This window comes from Dryobates pubescens, chromosome 13, assembly GCF_014839835.1.
Source record: "Dryobates pubescens isolate bDryPub1 chromosome 13, bDryPub1.pri, whole genome shotgun sequence".
In the NCBI taxonomy this organism is placed as follows: Eukaryota; Metazoa; Chordata; class Aves; order Piciformes; family Picidae; genus Dryobates; species Dryobates pubescens.
Genome location: NC_071624.1, coordinates 10,625,783 through 10,653,605, shown reverse-complemented (window position 1 = coordinate 10,653,605; position 27,823 = coordinate 10,625,783). Strand labels below are relative to the sequence as shown.

General features: G+C 43.3%; 2 protein-coding genes across 14 annotated transcripts in view; both read right to left on the bottom strand.

Moving 5' to 3' along the window:
- Window positions 1-6,991, bottom strand: part of LRCH3 (leucine rich repeats and calponin homology domain containing 3) — a 67,590-nt gene extending 60,599 nt beyond the window's left edge. For all 13 annotated transcript variants that reach the window (XR_008462538.1, XM_054167048.1, XM_054167053.1 and 10 more), the window contains exon 1: window positions 6,714-6,991. Coding sequence is in view for 12 of the 13 variants with exons in the window: in XM_054167048.1 (XP_054023023.1) it covers window positions 6,714-6,951 (238 nt within the window). In the remaining variant the exon portion in view is untranslated. The remainder of the gene's footprint in view (window positions 1-6,713) is intronic.
- A 2,462-nt stretch (window positions 6,992-9,453) lies between these two features.
- On the bottom strand, window positions 9,454-22,849 carry FYTTD1 (forty-two-three domain containing 1). The gene is made up of 9 exons (XM_054166773.1): window positions 22,695-22,849; window positions 19,392-19,523; window positions 15,916-16,061; window positions 15,018-15,130; window positions 14,133-14,229; window positions 13,060-13,121; window positions 12,240-12,314; window positions 11,144-11,270; window positions 9,454-10,090 (listed from the first exon to the last, which is right to left on the bottom strand). The coding sequence occupies exons 1-9, from the start codon at window positions 22,795-22,797 to the stop codon at window positions 9,995-9,997; spliced, it is 951 nt and encodes a 316-aa protein (XP_054022748.1). The 5' UTR covers window positions 22,798-22,849; the 3' UTR covers window positions 9,454-9,994.
- Between the last annotated feature and the right edge of the window lie 4,974 nt (window positions 22,850-27,823).

Genomic DNA, 27,823 nt, shown 5'->3' with positions numbered 1-27,823 from the left:
CAGGAATGGGTTTTCAGCCCTCCAGTTTGCAGAGGGGGGCACAGCAGCTAAAGAAGATAGCAGAGCACATAGCCCATGACTTCAGTTAAAGACACAACTCCAATCTATTCAACTAATATCACTACTATCCAATGTTTGACTAACATCATGAGATGCAAGCCTCATTAGCTATTAAAGAATCCCTGAACTGAGTTACACCCTTTTTGTTAGCTACTATTTAATTTTTAACACATGCTATACAATTTGCAGTGTTTGTTGTAACCAATTCTTTACTGCTGCTGCTTCTACTGAAGAAATTAATTGTCTGCTACATGCCAAAGCTAAACTGAAACCATCAGCTTAAAATTACTTGCATAAAATGAAGTATTTTGCCAAATTAAAGCACAAGATCCAAATGTGTTGGCAGTAAAGCTTCACTGAATGCAAGGCAGCTCTACAAGACATACTTGGAAAAAACCCCAGCTCCTAGGCTCACTCACTCAAAGCCTACATACAACATGGTTTTACAGAAAATAATTAGTAAATTCACAAACAGGTCAGTGGTAAAAGGTTACAAAACAGAGTTAAGGTGGGATTGCACAATTGATGCAACTCAATTTAAGTGTACATATCTGCCAAAACAGAGCCTCTCATTCTCATCACCCCATACAGTCTTTCTACCCTGAGTGCTGGCACTCACACCTACATGAAAAGTGTAGCGAGCTGTCCAAGGATTTGATCCAGCTAGTTGCTGGCTGTTTTCAGACAGACAAGTATGAAACAGCTTGCTGGAAGGCAATATGACTGCTGGTGTTGACTGCGCAGCACGAGATGAAGACAGAACTTCCCCTTTTGGCGTCAGCATAGAACTTAGACCCCATTAGGCTGTGTATTTACAACTGACTTCAGGGAGTGCTGAACCAGTAACAAATTGGCCACCTGCAAGCACAGGTATAGCCACAGAAGAAGAGGGCTGGAAACATCATGAGAGAAACAAAGACAGTTCTTTTTTTCCTACAGCCTGACCACATGGCTCAATATATTCAGCCATCAATCCCTCTCCTCTTCACTTTTTATGTAGTTACAGTTATGTCTAAAAATATAACTAAGACTGTGCATGTAGTCAGGACAGTATTGAAAAAAAACCCAGTCTGGTCATGATGATGGAAGTGGAAGACTGATAGGGAAGTAACTAGCAACACATGCAACACTTTTAAGAGTATACTGGTAGTAGAGCTTTGATTGTGGGACCTTTTTTTTGTGGTGGTTGTTGTTTTAAAAGATTAACTTGCTAAACAAAGGCATTTTAAATGTCACCTATTACTTCTACTGCAACATGGATTAGAGACTATAAGCTCAGTCTTCACTTTCTCAGCTGTTATAAAACATTAGGCAAAAAGATTGTGACAGGAACTGTTTAGCATTACTGCAGACCTCTGTCTCCAAAACTCAACCCAACCCATTCAACAAAAACTATGAACTATGACAGTTTACAGTTCTCCACATTTTGAGGGTAACAAAAAAAAAGCAAGACAATTGATCTCTATTCACCACTTGCCAAAGCATCACTCTCAGATAATTCCATTAGCCTCAATTGAAAATTGCCAGTATTTATGCACAGAGCATGTGAGATCAAGGCTAGTAACCAAAACATAACAAGAAACAAAAAAAAGAGGGAGGAACAATCAAATTATAGAGGGACTGACACAAGCAAGAGCTCAGACCAAAAAAATGCCATTGAATGGAACAAGCTAGAGTTTGGGGAAAGATTCTCATCCCTAACCCTTCTCCTCACCCCTACAACTACCAGAAACTCTGATAAACAAAGTGTTGGGGTTTAACACTGAAGCTTTAGATAATCTAAGTATCAACACCACAAACTCCTTCTGACAAACAGTCTGTGATATGAACAAAGAACAATCCCATTTCTTTCCAAATTATCTTAAGGATGATAACAAAACTACTTTTAAGACAGGGTAACACAGAAGTTATTTTTTCAAAGTGTTGTTTAATTTCAGGGTGACTTGGGATTCTGCTGTTGTGGTTTTCATTACAAATGTTTGTAATATATGGCCACCACTGTATGAACCATAGTGTACTTCAAGCTGTTTTTACATTTCATCAGGTAATACCAACTAAAAGAAAAGAAAAATACCTGTGAGAGCTCTTACTGCAGAACACTCATTGTCACTGTAGTCCTTCTAAAGGCATGCAAGGCTTTAGTATACAGAAATTTTATTAACAGATTTTACTATTTCTGCAGAGAGCTGCTATGAACAAAACTACAGAAATACCTTATTGGCAAAGTCATTCAGAAGAAGGTAACAGACATTTTTTCCTTCATTTTCAGAGTCTTGCTATCCTTTGTCATTATTAATATATTCAAGAAACAAGACATAGTATGGAGCATGTAATTATCTTACCAGCTGATTTCCATACAACAACCATTTCTTTTATTGCACAAACCCACACAGTCCTTTAAAAAGGGAGCCAGTGAGTGGTTTAGGTAGTTAGAGCTGTCACAGAGAGAGGGTTTGACAAATAACTTTTCTGCTCGGTGTATGCTTAAGGCCACTGGGAGGGCTGTCAAATAATGACATCAGAGTCTACGTTAACACTGGCAAAACGCAACTATGCTTCCTTTCATACTGAACTCATTTCATAGACTTTCCTTTTCCTATTGCCTGGTTGAGAACAAGATTGGAATGAACAAATGGGTTGTAATTCAACCAGGGAAAAATGGAGATGGATAATGCAGGTTAAACGAAAGAGTATGAAAACAAGAAAGGGTGAACCACATCCTTTCTTTGCTAATGCAGAAACTTGCTCATTCATTATCAATGAACTTAGTAAGCTTGAGTCACTTCCTAAAATTCCATTAAGTTCTAAGGGATGAGCATAAAGAATAACTGCTTTTCCCTCTTTCAGTATCTGAGTTGTTACTACACTGCATTTCTTGTACATGAGCCATCCTGCACACATGACAAAGTTACAGAGACTACTGCATCACACACTGTGGGGAGCTGCTTTCCTCCTAATCCATTCCAAAGCTCTCAAGCATAGGCTGTTCACATCTCCAATTTGATTTTATATTGATTTTATATTATGTGATCTTCATTCCATTCAAACTACAAAATAACCAGAAACTTGTTTTTACTTCAGGGCCTGCTGAAGTTAGTTGTTCAGTTCTGAGAATAACCTTGAACAATGATCTTGGTTTAAAAAGCCACCTGTGGGTCTTCACCAGCCAGAAAGCAGCAGCGCTCACAGGCCCCTGGGGCTCTGACATTAGTAGAGAATTCCTTTTACAGTGAAAAGTGTAATTACTGAGGCACATGATCAATGAGGAACTTAATTTTTTTCCAATAACACCTAACAGAAATGTATTAACATCCAAAATCAAAATGCAGCAATGGTTTGGTTTTAGGTAGTCCTGTGAGAAGCAGGGAGTTGACTCAATAATCTTGATGTGTCCTTTCCAAATTGAGATATTCTATGAGCTGTTTATCAAATATCATTCCAAAAGGTACCCTTGACAGAAACTTGGCTCTGATGGTTGTTTAGTGAGTCGTTAAGAAAGGTACCTAGACGCTGTTACAGCTTGAGCAGCAGGGTTTGTATTACTGTCAACTGTGAACCCCTAAAAGAACCAAAGAAATGGGATCTTCCCATTGATGTAATGCTTGAAAACGTACTTATGGGTGACATCTACTTAAAAAGACTCCCCACTCACTCATCATCAACCTCAAAATGTGCCGAGAGCACCCAACCAAACCAACAGCCTCAAGCTGCGCCAGGGGAGGTTTAGGCTGGATGTTAGGAAGAAATTCTTCATAGAGAGAGCGACTGGCCATTGGAATGGGCTGCCCAGGGAGGTGGTGGAGTTGCCATCACTGGAGGTGTTTAGGAGGACACTTGATGGGGTGCTTGGTGCCATGGTTTAATATTGGATGATGGACACTATGATCTCGAAGGTCTCTTCCAACCTGGTTTATTCTATTCTATTCTAACTTGATTAAGCAACTAATCTCCAAGGCCCTGATCCTACTGACCTGCTTTGCTGGCTCATCTGTGTTAACCACAGCTTCCAGGCAAGGCCACTGACTCTGTTAAGGCTTAAGGCTACCCTAGGCGCTGGGTGTCTAGCACCATAGTTACACAAACAAGGAATGTGATTCACTCCCACCTCTTCAGCACTGATGCAGTTACAGCGACACGCAATTATTTTTATTACTGCAAGAATAAGAATGAGCTATACCAGTATAGCATGATTCACACTAGAAAAGTGTCTATTCTGGTGCATGAAAAGGAGTGAGATCTGCATACCCTCTTTTTTTTTTTAAGTCTCACAGTTTGGGAGTAATTCCAAATGGATTTTTTAATGAAACTCCACACATACATGCCCCACCTGAGGTGATCTGAGTCTCTGCAGCACAGTTTGCACGAAGGCACTTGAAGTCTACAGTCAAGCAGGTTTATTTAAGGTGTTTAAATGTTTATAACACCTAACACATTTAGATGTTATACCACATTACATGTGTCTACCCCATACAAAAGAATTGGAAGCTCCACAAGAAAGGAAACTTACGTAGGGAAAGAAGTGGATTAAATTTGTAGTTGAGCACTTAGCTAAAAAGTATGGGTCAGAAATACATAGTTTTGTTTCTTCCCCCCCGCCCCAACTGCCCAGCCTTATTCAAAACAAAAAGTCATAGAAAAGATCACCCTAAAAGCAGGCAAAGGACGAAGTAATTCACAGCAGCCTTTGAAACAGAAGATTTAAACAGAATGTGTGGGTGTCCCAAATAAGCTTTGCTTCTTACAACTTAAGAACAGTTCTATCTTTTTTTTTTCCCCCTGAGGTTCATTGTGATGATAAATGCACAAAAGTGTATGGCATGCACTGCCACCTATTAGCATTTAATGCTTCTTGAACAACTACAATGCAAATATTCATCACAATAGATGGGAACCTTGGCGGAAACAAGAATTCCCACAAATTGTTTAAGAGTACAGTATATGAATAGTATCATAAACAAAAAGCCCAAATCCCTCACAAATGTGTATGCTGCATTTGCTTTCAGATTAGCCCACCACACATTCATTGTGCAACTGAATTTGAACAAACAAACAAGAAAATCATACCCTAATGAGAAGTGTTTTCTATTTATGGAGGTGTTTGAGACAAAGCACATTTGTCTCAAGCTTTGCTTAGTGTTTTTGTGTACTAGTGACAGATTTCTGAGTAAGTAGAACGTCACAGGACAGCATAAGGTTAGACAATTTTAAAGAAGGTTCCATTTGGAATCATTTAACTAAGAGTGTATCAACACACTTACTAACAAACAGGGTCACTTTTTTTAAAGTGATATTTGGAGTTCATTTCTAAGCTACAGTTGAACACAGAACACTAGAAAAATCTAAATGACTGCACAGGAAGTAATCAAAGCTCCAAACAAAGGGCATGCTGGCACCTTTTAAAAATTACTTTTACTTGACCTACACAACTAGACAGTCAAAACAAACATTACCTAAATTTGCTCTATATAATACATTAAGAAAGCTTCCACATCCTGTACAGGCTCTCATCATTTCCCACGTCTCATCCAGTCAATACAGTAATCTGTAAACATGCTTCACAGCAGTGTTTTTGCTTATGACTGAAGTGCTTACAGGACAAGCATACATTTTCAGTCTACTCCCGTGAAGATGTATTTGAGGGGCAGAGGGAAAAAAACAGCCCTACTGATTCCTATTCCTTGTGAAGTGTTTCTTAAAAATTCTTAAGGTTTTTATCCACGGAATACGGGGGGGGGGGGGGGGGGGGGGGCGGTAAAGACAAGAGACATAGTTCTGTTCACAGTACCTTTCCTATCTTGCTGACAGGCAGCCTCTTCTGACAGGCTGCCAGAAATTACAGTAATAAAAGCATAATAAGCACAATCACTAAGTTGGTTTCAGCGTGTGCACACCTGACAGCCCTTTGTGGAAAGATGGTTTCCTCTGTCGACAGCACAAGATGAGAGGCGGTGAGGGTGCATGCATACACACTCACACCAGAACAAGAACAAGCCTGGCTAAAAACCACATCATTGAGCAGCAGTACCGAGAAAAGCCTCATAACTCTTTTTAAAACAGCCTCCAAGAAGGGACACATCTCTACAGTGGATACGACGAAGAAACAAAACAAACCTACAAATCAAAAGATCTAATCGGCCAGACTCAGGACGGGCAGAGGAAGGAGGAGTACCCTGCAGCAGCTCCTCCATCCTGCCTCGCAGCCGCGGAGAGGAAGGGCGGAGAGCGAAGGGAGGAGGCGAAAGCTCCAAGCAGAAACGGCCCAAGCGAAGAAACAGGCCAAGCATCGCCTCTGGTGAAGAGAAATCCCCCTCTACACCCACACAAACACTCCTCGATAGTAATACAGGGGACCTCCCAAACATGCACTGAGGAATTTCCTCCACTTCGCGCACCCAGCTTCAATTTGCTGAAGAGACAGCAAATCGATCACTTAGCAGGGGTCCTGCTGTCCTCCCCTCCTACCGCCGCTTCCAGCACCCCCGGGAGGGGGAGGACAGGCAGCCCCCCCAGGCCGTCTCTGATGGGGAGCTGCCAGACCCCGTCACAGCAGCCAGCCCCAGCCTCGAGGCGGTGGTGAGGGCAGGGCAAGGCGTTTCCCCGACTCCCCTTCCCCGCTGTCTCGCGCAACCCCCGCTCAACGCCGCGACCCTCACCGGCCTGGGTGGTGTCGCTGAGGTCGTGGTTGGCGGCGCTGGCCCGCGGGTAGTCGCGAAGCTTCCTGCCGCTCAAACTGAGGGTTCCGCTGGCCGCCGCTTCTTCTAAGGCTCGGTCTAAGGAACGGCTCCACGAACCCGGGCCTGACGGACCGGGTGGTGGAGGACAAGCCGCTGCATTCCCCGCCGGCATCACAGCAGAGCCGCCCTCCGGCGCCCCTAGCACCGCGGCCGCCATTTCCCCCCCTCCGCAGCAGCCCGCCGCTGCCGCTCGTCCGGCTTAGGCACCACCGCGCAGGCGCAGGGAAGCCCGGGGCTGGCAGGGAGCGCGCCTGCGCTAGCCTTGACAGGCCGCGCACTGCGCATGCGCTTCCGCCCTCCTGCGGGCACAGAGCGCCCCGAAACATCCTACTTTTGAGTCTCATTTCAACACCTGCCTGGGCTAATCCGGCGTGCAAGGGCGCCCGCCTCCCATGAACATGGCCATTAATGCCTGTACACCGTCTGAAATGCAGAGAAACTGTAGTTCACTCGCTAGAGTGGGATGCTGGACTGGCTGCTCAGTGTTGCTGTGTGCATGTCAGACCCGCTCCAGCAACAAACGACGGAGACCACGCACAGAACTGGGAAAGCAGCAGATCCTCCTCACTTTCTTCCTCCATCAGTCCCTAAAAGGTCGCACTCTTTACAACGTCCGCATAAACTCCAGTCTTGCACCGATCCACTGCTGCTGCTAGAGCTGCGGCGTGTCCGAGCACTGCCTGAAGCTGGCCACCCTACAGCCATGAGCTAGTAGCAAAGAACTAAGGCTGCAGGTGCCACAATACTCCCCATACTGAACACCTTATCAAATAGATTTACACTCTGTTTTTTTCCTGCACCACCAATTAACAGTGCCTCCTGCCAGCACCACACAGGAAAACACAACCACAATCATTTATCAGGGCTTTCAAGCCAATCCTGTAACACAAGGTTTAGCTTGCAGCGGCTTCTCACTAGCAACACACGTCACAGCCACAAGAAAACCATTGCTTGGGCTCACAGCAAGGGATCTGGTACTATAATCACACAAACCACTAAATTAGACAGTGTTACAGAAATTAATGGCTAACACATTTAAATGCAAGTGACCTTATACAGTGCTGCTTGAAGGGGTGCTTCATTTTCAGGACAGTAAGACAAGCAAAGAATACAAACCCTCTTTAGTCTGCTTGTTGATATATTATTCAGAACATTTAATAATTTAATCATTAAGAACCTCTTAAAGGGTATAAAGAAAATAACCACACAACCAAAATCCTGCCCAGGTGGTTATCACATGAACAAGACACTATGAAACCTTTAACTTTTTATTAAAAAAAAAAAAATTAACAGCTTCAGAATAGATCAAATGTACTAACTTCTCCAAAAAATACCAAAAGGTACAGTGTAAAGCATCTTCTCATTAAATACAAACTAGCATTTTTTTGATGCATTGCATCAATGTTTTGCATCTATGTTGATGCAAAAGAAATTTTTTTTGTTTTTCTTTTTCTTTTTGTTGCATCCTGGCACATGGAAAATGTATACACTGAAACAGGATGACTGACAACACTACCTACTCAAATCCTAACAGTGGGACATCTTTTTCCCCCCAAAAAAATTTCTCCTAGTAATTAAGAAAACAAACCACCTTAACATCATTATGGTCAGATTGCTTCTGCTAAGGTATATTTTTCAACATTAAAAATAATGGTTTAAGTACTATAGTTTAAAACTGCTATACAAACAAAAGCCCTTCTACTGTCCAATGCTCTTCAAAGTTGAAGTTCCCATGTAAATGCTAGTTAACTTGGAATTTAAGATAAAAATGGAAGGAAACCATCTCTGTAACAAGTCAAATGTAAATTCTTCAAGAACAATAAAAGGAAGTAAATCCACTTCAAATACCATAAACGTTTCTGGATGCAGCAAGGCAATCATTCTTTTACCTGACTGTACATAAATTTCATTGCTAAAGAACAGTGCAAGTTCCAATTCCTGGTCTGGAAGCAATTCTGAACAGGTGCCTCAGTTTCAGCAAGCCTATAAATCCAGATTAAGGATGCCCCAGTTATTACCAACCTGCAGATTCCAATGCACAAAAATAAGTGACTATATGCTCCTGCTTAATGCTTTATGCTGGCAAACTAAGGCCTTTCCTCTAGCAATGGTCACCAGTTTCAGCCAATGCCAAGATGTTTAACCACTGCTGACTAGCATCACATTTTACCTCTCTTTGGTATACACAAACAAGTGTCATTAGATTGCTTGCCTCTGGCTGTTGTTGAGATCCAGAGGAAACTCTGTGGGGCAAAGTATGCAAGATGAAGATCCTGTGTCTGGGAGGGTAAGGGACTCTACCATGCCAGTGACTTCCTTGTGAACTGTTGTATTTATTCCTATGAAACTATTCAAAAATGTTAAGTTATTGCATTAAGTTTGTGAAAAAAATTCAAGAAAGATGATAAAAGTCTATGAAAAATCAGCAGTGACATACTCCATTTACAGAGGAGGAAGATGAACTTGAGATATCTGCAACATAAATGACTCTCATACTGCCTGTGCAGCTGTCCTCCCAATATGATCTGGACCACTTTTAAGGATAAGAGTAGAATAGTCTCCCATCCCAATTATGTATTTGGGGGTCTCAGCTAACAGCTTTATTTGAGAAAGCAAGGATGCAAAACACTTAAGTTTTTGAGAGAGGAAAAAAAAAATAAAATGGACCTTCAAAAGCACGAAGAAGTTACAACCAATGCTCCCATGAAAAATGCCACTACGTGATTACCAATGTACCCGTGGACTGAGGCTCTGTGCCAACTGCAGTCCAAAGGAAAGTTTGTAGGCGGTCCCTAAAAACCCTAGAAAGGGGTTTGTAATGAAACACACAACCTCTACCATAACAGAGAAGAAAAGAACAGGTACTGAACACTCCTAAACAAGGAACCTCCAACTTTTAAAACTCCTATTTGTGTTTGTGTTGCCAGATGACTCAAAACTCAGTATTTGTCATCAGCTGGGCCACAGATTCTTTTCCAACCTGGTGATGGTGCCAGTCCAGCAGATTACTTTCCCCACTATTCCCTCTCTCTGGGCAACATCTTTTACCATTCAAAGTGAAAGTAACAAAGACAGATAGCTTTGCCACCATCTTAGCAAGAAGTCTTGAAAAATTTCAGTGATGGATGTTGTATTCCTCTGCCCACTTGTATCTCAGTTTCTCAGGTAGTTAGGAATGGTGCTCAAGTCCATCTGTCAGGCTACCCCACTGTTACAAAACGGCTTCCTTTGTTCTGGGCCAGCGCTGTTCTTTGCTCCTTCAGGATCCCAAAACGTTCGTTCAATGTCATCCCTGTCTGAAAAAGAAAGTAGTTTCACCACAGATGTAAAAGATGTCAGGTTAATTTAACTAAAATGAAATAATGGAGACAAGGATAATTTTTTCTTCTCTCTGTATCATCACTTGACTTCCTAACTGCTTCCCTGGGATTTTTTTTAAGGCAGCGGTCTAACTACATTTCCTAATTTCCCACACCATTTGAAAATCAGATTGGCCTCTACATCATGAGCCAGCATTTCTCAGAATGCAGTAAGAACACATGGTACACAATGTCAAGATTGGTAATCTGCACAAAATATTGCACGTTAACTGAGAACAGACTGAAAAAGGGAACTTTCGTTACGCTCATTTCCCCATAGAACTTCAACAGAAGCAGCACTTTAACTGTGTTAATGCAGAATGCTTTCTACTCCATCCAGCCAAGGAAGTAGACTGGAGCCCAAAAGTTCAGTTAATTTCACAACATAGTAGCAGACTATTTTTGATATACTGCTTACTCACAGAAGGACCAAATCCAGACTGATGCAGTGAGTCCATGTAGTTTTCTACAGCTGGCACAGCAGCTAACTCTTTCACCTTGTAAGAACTCCCTCAATTCCTGCACCACGTTGCCTGCTTCCAAACTTGTGAAAAATTACTCATCTTTCAAGCCTTTACATCATCACATTTGACTTTTTTCCCCCAGATGCATAACAAAAGTTGCCTTATTGATTTAATTGCCAGGGTTCCATGTAGGTTACACCACCGAAAGAAGCTCATCTCTGCATTACGCACAGTTGCTGATTCAAGCACAGCAGGAAGACCAGAAGGCTTTTAGAAATCTTAGACATTTAAAATTCCATTTAAAGCATGTGGGCACACAGGACATGAACTAGAGGAACAGGAACAGTGAGTCTAGTTACTTGCTTGAAGTTACACAGCAAGTTAGAGAAAGAACTGGAAGTAGAAACAAGTAGTAGTCACTAGTTCCCTCTTTCTGTCACTAGTGAGTATAGAAGGAAAGTGGTTGGTCACTGACTTTCATGTGGTTTGAAATTACCTCCACCTTAAGGAAAGAAAATGCATTTACCTGTTTTCCAACACTATTAATATCAAACTGCAATGGAACTCCTTTGGGAATCTTCTTCTCTTCAGGTTGGTCCCTCTTCATCAGAAATGGTGGCACGGGAGTACGAGTTAATCGCAATTTCTGGGAACTGTGAAAGAACAAATGTTACAAAGGACACAGTGAATACATGGTTTATGCAGTAAATCCTTAATGCTGATAGAGGTATGGACTTTTAATCAAGCCATTTGATCATGCTGGATGAATAGCTAGAGGGCACAAACTCAAGAAGGTAAAAGTCAGGCAGAACTACAGAAGGGTAGCGTTGGTTACTGCTATCAGTTAACGTGTCCTAACAGGAAGCAATCTTACCTCTCAATCCTACTGACAAATGCATAATTTGCAGTTAATTACTTCTATACATACAAAATGTAAAAATTGGTACAGATAAAATGCTACTAATGGAAAAAGCTACACAAAAGACTTTTAAAATAAAATACCTCATGAAACAACTGTACTATCAACCTCCCAAAGACCAATAGAGCAATGCTCTCTTCAAGCACAACTCTCTCAGTATCTGAGTGATTTGCCATTGGAATGGGCTGCCCAGGGAGGTGGAGTCACCATCACTGGAAGTGTTTAAAGTAAGACTGGATGAGGCACTTAGTGCCATGGTTTAGTTGATTAGATGGTGTTGGGTGATAGGTTGAACTGGATGATCTCAAAGGTCTTTTCCAATCTGGTTAATTCTGTATTCTTTAGGAATCTGGGAGGAGCTATCACCACCTCAACATTCATTCACTTTCATTCAGACAGGTGAGGAAAACAGCTGCAATATTGTCTGATTTGGAAGAGAGAGAACGGGAAAATCTTTCAGTCCACCAGTCAGCTCTCTAAACCATATCAAACTCCTGACAGGGATATACCTTGTGAAATCCAGCTGTAAATATGATTCAGACGTAATTCAGAAACACTCAGGGGACAGATTAAAAGGTTTTCAGGAGAAGCTGTGACCTTGAGGGCACTTGAAATATTACCTGCAAGCATCTTGGCTAAATGCCTCAGAACAGTGATTTCAGCTACATTAAAAACCATTTCAGAACTTTTTTTGAAAACTCACATGGGGGTTATGATTGCTCCTGGGTTATCAATGGACACGGTCAGAATCCCTCCGCTTGTGGTGGAAGTTCGCCATCTAGTTTGAAAACACACAAATCATAAAAGCACTCCAGACATTTAAGTCAGGGTACCTCTAAAAGTCTGTCAAAAAGACACTGGCTAGTAAAGAATGGACAACCTTTCAGAATACTGGCCAGTAAGAAGAGCACATGCAGTTAATCTACAAGAAGCCTGGCTATTGATTCTGGTGTCTTTTACATTATCTAAACCTACTCAGGTGAGCACTAGATCACATGTTGGTAAGGTGCTCCAGGACTACAGCACGGAGTCAAATGTTTACTTTTAAAAACAGTTTCCTTGCCACAGATGGGGCCAAAATGGTTCTCACAGCGTATCAGAGATGACAGCACACGGGTCTGTCACATACTCTGCTTACTCAGCTTGTTGTGTTACCAACAAGCTACCTTGTGACCTGCCTTGCTTATTTCCAAACTGCCTCACAGACAAAATGGAAGTCACATCAAGAGCTCAGGAGAACATCGGCACTTGAATTTTTCTTCCAGTCTATGCAGTATTCATGAGTGGTAGAGATCAGTCTGATCCTCTCAAGTTACTACCTTCCCCTAATTCCTGCAAGCATCTTATGCAAATGAACTTCTCTTGGTTAAATCAAAAAATACTTTAGGACATAACTGAGAATAGGGGGAAGATGACTGTCTCTCAGTTAACATGCCTCAATTCAACAGGCATAGTCAGGAAGCCATACTAAAACCAGAATCATCTGAGTAACTAGCCTGCAGTATTCCAAATTAAATACTTACTGGCGAGTTCTCTTTACTGTCTGGTTATCAAGATCATCTGCTGACTGCACTTGGGCCTGCACCTGAAAAGACACCAACACAGACAGTGGATTTGAATACTGTTTCAATTTCCGTTGTAGCAGCTGGAAATAGAGAAGTTCAAACCCAGAAGTTTAAAGCTGTTTGTACACTCTGCACAAATAGCATTGTACTTTCAGATTGACTTCAAAGATAACTATCCTATTACATTTTTAAGACATTGGAAAGAAATTATTTTAAGGACAAAAAACCTGTCCATTTCAGTAACTTAACCAATAAAGAGATGGAAACATTTTAGAGGATTATGTCAGCAAACATGCTCTTTACTGAGACAGACTAAAAATATTACCAGGCCAGCAAGAAAAAAAAATGGCCAGTACCTAATCTGATCATTGCTAACATACATAATATTCAACATCACCAAGTCCCACCACTGTTTTAAAGGACTTTGGCTTTCTTGTTCTTCCTCCTGTCTGTAACTGCAATCCAGGTGGATGGAAGACAGCAACTACCTACAGTCACTCTGACGGCAGATGTAGAATGAAGGCATGAATGAAAACTGAGAACACCACTACCATTCACTGCACACTCTCTATACTATTGATCTTACTCAAAATAACTAAAAAAATTAAAAATAAATCCATAATTAGCTAAAAGAAATAACTCCAAAATTACTAGGAAAACAAACCTCAAAGAACAAAAACCAAACCATAATCTTATTCTGAACCCTGTTTCTGCACTGCGCAGCAATCAGAAGTTGGCTTTGAGTATAGAAGAGTACTTTCCAACATCTATTTTTCACAGAAGACTGGCTAGCTTGCAATTACCCTCAAACACCCTGACAAGCTCCCTGCTGCTCAGAACAGCCCAGACACACTGAAAGAGGAAGGTACAGTAACTGAAGAGGACAAGTACATTTCCCTGGAAGAACCTGTGCCCACTTCCCAGCCCACCTGAAGTTTCTACTCAGATCAGACATTCAAAACCAATTCATTAATATCAGTGTTACAGGTTAGCTTACAACGTGTGGCACAGCTTTGCTGTCATTTTCTTACCTTCAGGCCCCTTCTAAACAGGAAAGTTGCTTGACGAGTGTCTTTCTGCTGATTTAGCTTGTTTCCAATTCTGGCAAAAGCAGATGGCACATTATTCCTGTAATATTTATTAAAATATAGTTATCAAAGGCTCTGCAGACAACATCTGGGAAAGAAAGGTGCCCAAGACATCCCTAAGGACATTGGCAGTGCTGCCTCTGAGGCTGATCACTTTGGTTACAATGAGCTTCTCATCTACTAGGAACAAAACACTACTCCTAAGTGGACATGGATGACTAGCACTCCCATGGCACAGGGTTATTAATTCTGGTTTTTTACTTTTCTCGGTATCCTTCAGCACTTAAATGTTGCTGATTAGACGAAAAGGAGCAGTCCTGATATGTATAAAGAATTTTTGCTTACAGTTTCCATAGCAGAGTCACACAGTGAAAATCTTCATTGTGTGGGTTAGTTAAGATGCCGTTCACAACAAGCAAGTTAATTTCAGCATATACAGAACATGCAATAGCTTCCACGAGACTGCAGATGGCGCCAGCTCCCACAATGTACTTCGTTTAGAAAGTTCACTAAACCAGGGCGGTCACTTCAAAGCATGTTGGTCACCTCCACATAAGCTGCCTTTGTTTTGAATGAAGGCAGAATACCAGGTGTTCACAGACAAAGGTACTTCTTGAGTGCTCTACGAGGTAATAAATATCTGGCTTTGTATCAAGACCATGTTTATCTCATGCTTGGCTTCCAGATTAAAGGAACTCCATAAACAATGGTCTCAACCATTTTACTGTGGCCAGTAGCTACTGTCTAATCCTGGCTCAGCCCTGTCAAACAAGACTCACTATGGAAAGCTGTCAAGAAGAGTTCAGAAAGCAAGAGCTGGTATTTTACCTTCTGTTTAGTGGGGCAGGCCTCCTGAGGGCTGGAGCTTGTTTTCTCTGCATTTCAGATTGCCTCTGCAGGTTTGTTTTCTTTTTCAAAACTGGGTAATTCCTCTGTGCATTCTTAAAACAGAACAAATATTTATAGCATAGAGCTACACTGTACACAGACTAACACTTCTCCTTCAATTTCCATTTACAAACTGCATGTAGAATATATTTGGCTTTGCCTACCTTTCACAGCCTAGCATAATTTGAAAACACCTTCTACACTCCTATATCCCCTTGTTATGAGGAAAACAAAACCAACCAACCAACCAGCAGAGTTTAGCACTTACTTTTTGATTGCTGCACCTCCCTAAAACTGACAGAATGCACGCTCCAGGCCTTTAAAATAACTCCTCTTCACAAATCAGAAAGCAATCCCCATTCTGCAATACCAAATGAGATGGAGCAGACAGCAATGCACTGGAGGAGAGTGGAAGAGGAGGGCTGCTGATGGGAGTTAGGAGGTTTGCAAAAACTTCCATTTCTGTAACAGGCACATGCTTAACACCTGCATGTCAGCTGAATCACTGGCTTGTAAGGAAGAAATGGAAAGGCAAGAACTCCTGGTAACTGCGCTTTTTTTTGTAATACCACAGCAACCACCTCCATACTTGCACAGAATATACTTCTGTACTTCAATTTTCATGACTGACAACCCAATTAAGTGTTAAAAAACCTTTCAAACCTAGTCCTTAGCCACCCCCCTAGAAACAAATGAGAACACAGATAACACATCCCCAATTTAATAAAAGGCTGTACCAGATGTCTCCATTTTCTATTCTGGTAGCATTGCTCTGAAACCATCATGTGTCACTTTTTTAACCTGTTCTTACATGAACCACTAGAATTGCATCACTTACCTTCTCACTCAGTGGCTGTCTGTTCAGAGGGCTAATTCCTTTGTGTGAACCCACTGCTTTCTTGGCTGCCAAGCCAGTTATAACTCCATAAGGATGCTTCTTCCCTGCTACCTTCTTTCTGCGTCCCAAACGATTTTTACCATAACCTGCAACAAGCACAAAGAGTTCAACAGTTTTCATTGATTTGAGATGGTATGCAGGCCACACACGTTATTTGGCTGCACACTTCAAGCCTTAGAGTAGAAGCTATCATCAGAGTTCAAGACAATCTGGTCATTCAATGCAATGACCACCAGAGGCAGAACAAGAGGGCAACAAATCTGGGGAGGGGTTTGGAGCACAAGCCCTCTGAGGAGAGGCTGAGGGAGCTGGAGTTGCTTAGCCTGGAGAGGAGAAGGCTCAGGGCAGACCTTATTGCTGTCTACAACTACCTGAAGGGAGGTTGTAGCCAGGTGGGGGTTGGTCTCTTCTCCCAGGCAACCAGCACCAGAACAAGAGGACACAGTCTCAAGCTGCACCAGGGGAGGTTTAGGCTGGATGTCAGGAAGAAGTTCTTCACAGAAAAAGTGGTTGGCCATTGGAATGTGCTGCCCAGGGAGGTGGTGGAGTCCCCATTACTGGAGGTGTTCAGGAAGACACTGGATGGGGTGCTTGGTGCCATGGTTTAGATGATTAGTGTTGGATGATGGGTTGGACGCAATGATCTCAAAGGTCTCTTCCAACCTGGTTTATTCTATTCTATTCAGCTATTTTAGAAGGTCTAGCCCAAGTCCTAGTACTAGAACATAATCAGCTTCTCCCACAAATTGGTTTTACTCTAGTTCATTGCACTAATTTCTGTTGAAAATTTGTCATTTGACATGTCTACTAGGACAACGTCAGAGTCATTCTGGCATAGCATGACTACCAAATTAGTCCAAAATGGAACTTCATCAAGTGCTGAATAATAAAAAAGCAAAACAAACCAAACAATACCTGCTCCCTGCTCATTCAGCAAACTTTAAATTACCAACCTAATTCACAGAAATGAAAAAGGCAACTTCAAAGCTTACTTATTCAGATCAGTGGTTCCCAAGATATGACTTAAGGAAAAGGAACCTAGCAACTGTCCCACAAAACTGTATTAAACAGCATATGAATCACATTTAGAAGTGTTTTCAATTAGAAGTCTGCATGGCAGTCTGGATGTAACTGAGAACTGAAAGCAGCCTTTGAATATAAAAGGCTTGGAGTCTGAGGTCTGTAGTATAAACATCTCAAATCTCCAGTTACAAGGGTTTGGGTAGCCCAGTCTGGAGCCATTTAGCTTTGTGCTATGAATATACACCATGCTTCTGTTTTACCCTCAAGAATCATTCCCTCTAGAATCTCAGGCTGAAAGATAAACTTAAGACTAAAGACTGAGCTCTACAGCAGCAGACACATCTGGTTTTGACGTATCCAACTTCACAGCATTGATAATAAACCTGTGCGTCTTCATGAGGCAGGAGCCATCACATGAGGAAAGCCATCCATCACAACCCAGCTTAGATAAATCTGCCATGGAGAAACTCCTACATATCCATGTTTTGTGTATGGTTAGCAAATGCTCTTCTTTTCAAATAGAAAAGCTGAGAAAAGCAGTTACTTAGGCTGAAAGAGACCTCACAAGCCCTCTGGCCCAACCCATGCACAAATAAAGGACACCCTCAAAGCTAGCTCAGGCTGCACAGGGTTTTGTGAAGTGACATTCTGTTTATCACCAAGGACAACTTTTATTTAAATGAACAAAGTTCTTCTCTCTGTTTCTCCCTGCAAAAGCTACAAAGATCCCAGCTCAAGCTCCTCGCTTCTTTACAGAGAGTTTGGCAGCCACTTCTAAACCCACAAGGGATTGAATGCTGTTGATCATCTGTGGTTTCCATAGCTGACCACATACAACAGAGGATCTGCCACTTACCAGAGTAACTTCAATGACAATAAAGCAACAATAAATATATTGGTCACAAGCTACTAGTAACTAAAATTCTCAGAACTATTTAATGATACCTTATGCCAAAAAAAAACCCAACATAAAGAAGTTTGTGTGGACTTGTATAGGAGGGAGCAGTTAAAGCTATTCAGAATGTTTCAACATGTCAGGAAACTGGCAATTTTGCAAAAAAACTGGTTGCTTTTCCTAGAAGTGGAACCACGAGGAGGGAAAGTTCCAAGAGAGAGAAGGAACTGCCAAAACAATTCCATGTAGAGTGTGTAATTACCTGCAGCTTAAGGTCCTCCTAAAATTTTAAATTCTAATACTTGTTTCTTATGTGCCCTTTAGATCATAAACAACTGCTGTCATAAACAGAATCCTACCTGTTTGATAACCTACTACTTAAATTCACTTACTCTTCACCTGCACAAATATTCTCACACTTGAACTGACTGGTGTATTTCCCTGCACTGTCACCATTTTACTGAGGATGTACCAGTAACACTGTCATGCTGGTACAGAGGGAGAAACTCATCTGAGCCCTGGGCAACATGATCCCCAAAGACATTTGTGCCTAAGATACTACAACAAACATTAACCAAGACAAAGACAAAATGGGGATCACTGTGAATACAACACGTGTATTTGTTTTAAATGAATGCTGCCAAACAAGAAATTGCCTGTACAAACTTAAACACCTCTTCAGCTTGTATTGAGGTGGGAAGCTTTCTGCTTAGAGAGTATTTTCCTGTATTTTGATCATCCAGTGCTAAAAATGTATTTTTCAAAACCAAATGTAAGCAAAACCAGCCTATACTTCCATGAAGTGCTGGTTATATACTGGACTAAAACCTGGAAACCATTTCAGAATGTGACTCCCATTCATCAAGAAAAACCTAAGAGATACTCAGGGGGTCTACAGTAAAGTACCTGCTGTGCATTTCTTTCTTCACTCTCTGCCTACATAGTTTTCCCCCCTTCTGCGTTCCATCGTGAAAGCATTGCCTTAAGAAAGCTGACATGGTACTTCTTTTGCACCCCAAGCTCTTAACAAGAAAAGCCAACTCAGACACAGCCCTATCTATACATACCAGAGCCAGCAGTACAATCTGTAGTAATGGCTATTCTGGGAAGGCCTATTAGGAGAACTCGGCCTAGGAAATATAAATACGCTGCCTCTTTTGCTCAGAGCGCTGACCCCCTGGCATGGCCCCCACACTTCCTACTGCACAGGCTTTGCCATGAGGACTCCTTCCATCTGTGTCTGAGAAGGAACAAAATATCCACACAATTTCCAAAACTGAAGAAAACCAGAAAGTAAGCAAATCCTTTCTTGAGACAGAGTCCTTCCAGCACCTAAGCTCCCTGTTGGCCAAACACATCAATTACTTTCACACACTGCACCAGAAACAAACCCAAGCATACATGGAGCACATAGAAATGAAGTCTAATCAAAACTGCATTTCAGCTAAAGGAACAAACAAACAAAAGGCACAACCCACATGATGTTTGGCATACAGACCTTTCTGCTGCTGGATTCCCCACTTGGCACCTGGTGTCCTGAACTGTCGAGTTCGATTCTGCTGAAGTCCCCTTTTCATTTTGGGGGAATACTGTTTTCTCTCTTCTTTCTTGTTCAGTTTAATTATATCATCTGTAAGAAGAAAACAGAATTTCACACACTGCAGATATATTCTTGTTCTGAAGGAAAAAACCTGGCAGCTTGAAGTGTTGGGAAACAGACCAGTTAATCTTGCAAAGCTACCAAAGACAAGCTAAGATTCCAGAAACATTATTGCCATAAAACACCCAATCCCTGTAAGTCTTACAACACTTTATAATATAATGCCCTAGCAGAAGAGAAGCAGTTGCATAAATCCAGAAAATCCAAGAGGCTTGAAAGATGTCATTTAGCTCAGCACTAAATTTTAAATGGAATGCTTCCATTAGTCTGTGTATACCATTAAAGGTAATTCCATCTCACTCCTAGACTTTGTAGATTCTAGACAAAGCATAATTTCAAGTCTTGGTCCTTCTGTCCTAACCTAAGAAAAATCACATTGAGAACTCAGCCTATAGGTTCACCAAGGCTGAGATAATAGAAAAAATTTTAAAAGGAAGACTCTTCTCCCCAGCTACCTGCAATCCAAAGCAATCACCTTATTTATGACCCAGGGAAACAAGGCTGAACAAATTATTAATTGGTTTAAGAATATCTGTAAGGTAATAAACTGATGAAAATTGAACAGCAGGTCTGTCAGGTGCAAATCATCCCACACCATTTTGATTTCCTTCACTGATGTGGCAGCTGGCTCAGGAGGTAAGAGTAAAGCAACAGATGTGGCAGGCTTTCATTTGGCTGTTAGCTTGTTTACAAAAACACCATAAGGGAGAATGTCAGATTATGTTTATGACATCTACATCTTGAAAGCACAACTGATAAAAACCATATGTTTCAACAGGGTGCTACCACAAATGTGGACATCCATTTAAGAGAGTTCAAATGGACTTGGACAGGGTAGAACAGAGAAAACAAGCAACAACAAAATAAACTTTAAAAAAAAGCACAACATTGTTATCCAGTGTTTTATATGCTGCTGAAGTAAAGCTAAATAAGCTTATTTTGCTATGACACAGATCACTCAGGGTTTGACTTCTACAGAATCTTCTTTACTAAAGGGATCATTCCTAGAGAAAGGGTTCCCAAATGATCCTTGTCACATGACAAAAGAAACCAAGGCCACTTCAAAATGGTACACAGCTCTAAAATAGCAGAAATGATCACTACCAACAGCAGTACTCAACCAGGAGCATTATCTGAATGCAGAACATGCAATTACGTGTAATGGCTTCTTCCACTCCTACGTGCCTGTGGCACAAACCCACCAGGTTTAGAGAGCACAGATCCTTGCTTCACAGTTCATCTGATCCATCTCAAATCCCATTTTTTTGCAAGTTACTTGTTGCTGCACAAAGGGTTACAAGATTGTAGCTGAAGAGCTTAAGTTTCAGCTATTCTTTTATTGGGAGAAAGGAAGGTTATCTGGGACTTTATGCACTTGGTTAGCTGAGACACACTGAAGCATTCTCCTATCTTGCCTAAGACCAGAGATCAAACCAATGAACAAAATAGCAAAATAATCTGGGAACTTTACCAAACTGAAAGCTTAGCTTCAGGTGAGTTGCACATAACACATTAGTAACAAAAATAAGTGTAATCTTTATTACTACATGAGAAAATACTCAACATTAACACCTAGATCTTAAGATTTCGTAAATGATGTTGTGTCACTTAGATATATCTATACCTCTCACAACAGATGTGGGATTGGAGATGTGGGATCTCTGTCGACATCAGACCACACAGCTTTGACCTGGGAACAGTAGCTGTGGAGAACTCATGCAAGTTACCCTTGCACCTAAACAAGTTGAGGGACACTCCCACTCTCAGCAGCTTCTTAAACAATACATCACCATGACACCGCAACAGTTCTTAGCAAGCTGCTTTGGTCAACTTCCAGAACACCTAGTAGTGGCTAACCAGAAGATTAATTTGGCCAAGAAACATTAGAGTCTATGAAAATACAACTAGTCACTCAGAATCATTAACTCTATTAATCTTGGTAACCTTGGAAACAAAGATTCAGTGTGCTAAAGCAAAAATAGATGTATAGGTTTAGAAGAATGCTGCAAAGCTAGAGTCCACATCCAGACAAACTCTAAATGCTATTTCACAACTTATCTCCTTTGCCAAAACAAAGACCACCACTGGATTATTTACAGAAAGGAAAAAGGAATAAATTCTATTATTTCAAAGTGGTCTACAAAGGCCAAGTCTACAGTCAACATCCTAGTTCATATAATGATAAAGCTTTTTGAAGCAAGTCTCCTGATAGTACCTACCTATCATGTTCTGGTAGGATCACAGAGCAGTCTTGGAGTGTACAAAACCAGTTTGTTTTGTTTTCTTTTTTAAACTAAACTGGAAGATGCACTTAAGGAATGTACCAAATATGTCCTCAGCTGGTAAGTGGTCTCTATGTAGAGGACCAGAAAGAGAACTGATTGGAGACACCCCTTTGAGAGATACGTATATATAGAGAGAGAGAGCGTGGATGTCGTCAGATACACTTCAGACACAGCTCTGCAGATCTGTAATGAGGCTGTGCAACTCCCCAACACACACAACCAATAGGAAGATAGGAAAGAGATAAGATTGTCACAGGAAACTACGTGGTGGAGACGGCATCACGCTTGATCTGACTGGTGAAAGTACTGCAGAGAAGTTACAAAGGCGACTTACCATTACCAGCTTCCAAATCTCGTATGAGGAAAGGCAAGGCCGGCTGTGCAGCAGCCAAACCACTTCTACTCTTGCAATTACAAGCCATGGGACGCTCCCCAAGGTCCACACAGCAAAAGGCCCAGGCACTGACTGATGCTAAACGCAGGCAGCGCTCCGGTCTTCGGCCTGTCCGGACACCCAGATGAACAAAGGGGACCCTCCCCGCTAAACTCGGGTCCTCCCTAGTCAAGGGCAGCACATCCCCAGCCCAAGCCCCTAGGAGTCCAGCTGCTCCCGGGGACACAGCCAGGCCTCGCCTCCCGTCGGCATCAGGACGGCCCCACAGGGCCGCCGCGCTCCGGCCCTCCTACCCTGGATCGACTTGGCGCACACTGTCCCCTACGGCCCTATGGGTTCCGCTCGCGCAGGGGCCCGGCAAAGCACATTGGTTCCTTCCGCCCCTCCCCCGCTACCGCTTGGTTCAGCCCGCGCCCCTCTACCCTTTCCCCCACAACGGCGGGCCCGAGGCGCTCCCCTCACCGAGGGACATGTCGATCTTCTCCAGGCTGTCGCTGCTGCCGTTGCGGGCTCCCGATGCGACCGAGGAGCCCGAAGGCGGGGCCGCAGCCCCGAAGGCGCCCATAGCTCCCCGCAGGACCACCGCTGCCTCCCCTCAGCGAGCCGACCCACGGGCTGCACGCATGCGCAAAATGCGGCTGCGCACGCGTCGCAGCGTTCCACCGCCCCTGCGCTCGCACCGGGCTCATGCGCAGCAGCCACTCCCCGGACGCCTGCGCTGAAACGCTGCCGCCCCTCTCCTATCCCCCCGCCCGGAAGCTGGCGCGCCGCCCTCTGCTGGATGGGAGGAGCAGGTACAGCGCGGGTGGGTGGGGGGCGTCCCGGCGCTAGCCCTCTCCCCTGTTTCCCCGTGTCGCGTTTGGAACCGTCGCTCCCGGTGCCTGCACGGCTGCAGCGGCAGACAGGGTGCCGCGGGGCCCACCCTTGAGGCACAGAATTCTAGAATGTTTTGGGGTGGAAGGGACCTTTAAAGGCTACGTAGGCCAGCCCCTCTGCACTGCGCGGGGACATCTTCAGCCAGGTCGCTTATAGCCCGAGCCTGAGTTTCCAGGAATGGGGAACCTACCACCTTTCTGGGCAACCTGTGCCAATGTTTCACCACCCCCACTGTAAAAAGTTTCTTCCTTCTGTCTAGTGTAAATCTTGCTATTTACCCTTGTCCTGTGGCAACAGACCCTGGTAAAACATCTGTCCCCATCCTTTTCATAGAAACCTTTACTGAAAGGGCTCCCTGGAGCTTTCTCCAACCTGAACCCCAATTCTCTCAGGCTTTCCTCATAGGAGAGGTGAGGGCCTCCCTGCCACCTTGATCTGGGCACTGGGGATGAGCTGGGGAGTGGCAGGGGGTGCTGCAAAGCCAGGCTGCGGGTGATGGCAGGTGCAGCACGGCCGGGGGCTTGGGGCATCGTTGTGCCACAGGGTGTGAGGTCATGGGCTGCATGGGGAGCTGGTGAAGTGCTGAGATGTCGCAGGGTAGCGGAAGGGTGTTTGGCTCACGAGGTGCATTCGTCTGTGACTCCAGGGCAATTAAGAGAAACAGCCTGTTCTGGAAACAGCCAAACCGACACAGGCTGGTTTCTAGCAGAATTATGTTTCCAAATGTCACATGGCAGGGTTCAACACAGGTTAGGCTTAAAATTACTGCTTCAAGACAGAACAGTGTGACTACTGACATTCTGTTTTGTTTGGGTACTTTCCAGAGTTGTTATCTTCTCCAGCTTTTGGTCAGAATCACAGGATTCAGAAAGGAAAATAATTTGGGTTTTGAACAGGGAATCTGGTGAAGCCTTTTTTTACCTGTGTATTTGCAGTCCTTGGAGCTGTTGGTGGGTCAGCAGTACACCCATACTTAGTGGTTAGCTGTCTGATGCTAAGAAAATCATGAAAAGGCTGGGGTCTCCCTGGTTTTTTTTCACAGCAGCACCTCCTCTTTTTTATTGGCACTCTGTTTATTAAAATTTAAGAGTGGTATTTATTCTTTGAGATCTCTAGATCTTGCTCATAGTTGGTTCAAATTGGTCAGTGACTTCCAGGGTTTGTAAAGGAAGAAGCAGATGGGCAGACAATGTAATCACAGAGCCTGGGCTCCCTTCAGAACCCAGGCAGCAAATGCTGAGGAAAATCCAGATTGATTTGTCCTGCTCATTGGGTATTACAGTCCACGTGTCCTTGAGTGTCCTTCAGGAGCTGTACTGAGGCTGCCATTTGAAAGCTGACTTATCTCACCCTTGGCTTTCAGCAGGCTTTACAACATGACCAAAGGACAACTTGTTTGAGAGTTTGACAGGGAGCACCGAACCAAGACTCCAGGGACTATGTTGCAAATGCCCTTGGGCAGGAATAGATAATTCCATACACACGACCTTACATACAATCTTTTCCTTGCAGTAGGAATGCTCCCACATTTCACTAACTGCCCACATACACCATGTGCTTGTTTGCTAAAACAGATACTCTGGCGCCTGTGATACCCTAAGCACTCGGTACCCAGCTCACTCCTCACATCTGCAGTCCCTGGCATGGTTCTGTCCTGCGCACCTGCACCTCAGTACTGTTCAGGCCTTTGCCCCGTCACCTCAGAACTGCAGATCTTTCTGGGACAAAGAAGCAAGAATGGGAGGAGAGACTTAAGGCTTTCTGGCCTCTGTCCTGTCCTGTACTACAGTCTGCTGATGAGGCTTTGTTCTCTCCATTTACACTTTTCATGCATCTCCTCCCTGTTAAAATAAGGCAAATAACATGCTTCTGGGTGTTCCTCTTGCTGCTCTCTACTGTCTAGAAGGGAATGGCTCAGTTATTGCCATAGGACACCTCCACCTAGGGAGAGACATTCCCTTCAAGCAGGAAGAGCTCATGACTGCAGTGTTGGAGGCTGAATTCCACTCTGTTTTCTTCTCTGTGTTGTCCATGTGTAGTGTAAGTTCAGAAATGGAGTCCTGGAGACACAGGTATGATAATGTAACTTGAGATTCTGAAAGTCAGGCTGCATTTCTAAAGTGAAGCTGGTATCACCAGATTACCAATACTGATAATGGAGATGTCAAAAGATGTTTGTTTTTTCTTTTTTAAACATTACACCAGATTCCTGTGATGTCACAGGGTACAGCTCCATCTGGTGACTCTGTCACACTGATAAACAAATGTTCTGTTTCTCCAAAACAAATATGCTAAGTGTAAAGGTGGCAGATGCTGCCTGCTCTCACGACAGGTGGAAATCAGACAAAACCCTGATTGTTCCACATCCATGGGTTGTGTTTATTATCCAAACAGGACACCAGCTGTCTGCTGCTCAGCACAACCAGGCAAGGAGTATTTTACTTCTGTGTTCAAAATGGCTGAAATGCTGCAGGGATCATATAAATCACCACACATGCAAACATCAGCTCTTGGTTTCCTGTCTGTCTGTTAGGCTTGGTTCAGCATTTATCCAGTATAACTGCAGTGGCAGTTATATAGCATTAGTACTTTAACTGTATAAAGTACTGCATGACTGTTGGGTTTATTGCTTTAAGAATAGCAGCATAGAACCCTATTCCCCCAAATGCTGCTTTAGTACTGCACTCACACATGGAAAGTGTCAAGGTCAAGGAGTATATCTTCATGTGTGCAGCACCAGTGAGCAGCATATATTTGTCACTAACAGTCACAGGAAGTTTCCACTGTGCAAACAACTACCTTTGATTTCTGAAGCAACAAGCATCTCTGGAGAGATATCTGGGTTTTGTCTCCTATAATAACTTGTCACTGACTGTTCTCAGTCTGATGACAGCAGCATCACTTTTTCCAAGTTTCATTTAACTGCTTTTAAGTGGAACATACATACTATTCTGTAATATTTTTCACATCTTCCTTAGTCTGGGCAATGGAACAGAAACCTCTTTCCACTGCTCTGCCTCTGCTGGTATGTTCAGTGCATGAGTTGTTTCTCAGGGACATCCTGTTTGCTTGTTTTCCTTTTCATCACAATTTGCTCATCACCTCCAATGCACATTTGGCAAGGGGTTATCTCAGCAATTACTGCGGTTTTACACTGTGGTGCAGCTAAGCCTCAGTGCAAACACTTTACTCAGAGGGCTTACAGTAATCCAGTTGGCAACTCAACTGTTGCACACTGAGAACAGTGCATTGCTGAGGGGTCCTACAATAGTCAGAGACATGCTCTTGTGTGTATGTACCTACAAGGGTGTGTCATGGGTTGAGGCTGGGCTAGTCACTAAATGCATGACAAATGATCTCAATTAACCTCTCTTCTCTTCTCAGAAGGGTAAGGGAAAAGAAATAAGGAAGAGAGAAGCTTGTGGGCTAGAAAAAAAAGGGTAAAACAGCAACAACAAAAATGTAAGAAAATTGTGTAAGATATGAAGATTGGTACAAAACCAATAGTGAAATCCCCTGATGATGATGCCACCACCAATGCTGTGGGCAGGCACTGGGGAAGCCCCTGACTGTATGGAAAACAAACTGGATTCAGGAACTCAGGGTTTGGGATTGAAGGTAGAGGAACAGCCAGCAGTGTGCCCAGGTGGCCAAGCTGGCCAATGGCATCCTGGCCTGTATTAGGAATAGTGTGGCCAGCAGGAGCAGGGAGGTCATTGTGCCCCTGTACTCTGCATTGGTTAGGCCACACCTTGAGTACTGTGTCCAGTTCTGGGCCCCTCAGTTTAAGAAGAACATCGAGACACTTGAACATGTCCAGAGAAGGGCAACAAGGCTGGGGAGAGGCCTTGAGCACAGCCCTATGAGGAGAGGCTGAGGGAGCTGGGGTTGCTTAGCCTGGAGAAGAGAAGGATCAGGGGTGACCTCATTGCCCTCTACAACTACCTGAAAGGTGGTTGTAGCCAGGAAGGGGTTGGTCTCTTCTCCCAGGCAACCAGCACCAGAACAAGGGGACACAGTCTCAAGCTGTGCCAGGGGAGGTTTAGACTCAAAGTGAGGAAAAAGTTCTGCACTGAGCGAGTCATTAGTCATTGGAATGTGCTGCCCAGGGAGGTGGTGGAGTCACCATCCCTGGAGGTGTTCAAGAGGAGACTGGACGTGGCACTTGGTGCCATGGTCTAGTCATGAGGTCTGTGGAGACAGGTTGGACTTCATGATCCTTGGGGTCTCTTCCAGCCTTAGCTATACTGTGATACTGTGATACTGTAACAGAGTCCTCCTTGGGCCCTGCCCATTGAAGAGGGCTTGACCCTTTATATGAAGTATGATGTACATGGAATGGAATTGGATGGAATAGAGTATCTTATCTTATTGGTCATGTTTGGGTCAGCTGTCCCCACTGCTCCTCCCCACAGGTGTGACTTTTTTTACTTACGACCTTTCACTTCCAGCACTCCAACATCGTACACAAGGTTTAGCAGTGACCTTGGGTTTATAGCTTTTCTGCATACCAATCCTTGGTAGTAACTACAGCCATCAAGCGTTTATCACTTTTAGAAGCAGACACTGTCTACAAATATACGCTGCTGCAGTCACTTACAAGAGACCGAGCTGAAAAGCACAATCACTGAACAGAGAATTTGTTCTGTTCCAGCTCAAACAAGGACAGGGCGATGGCGGGCTTGAGGCTGCAACAACGGGGCCCTCCTCACCCA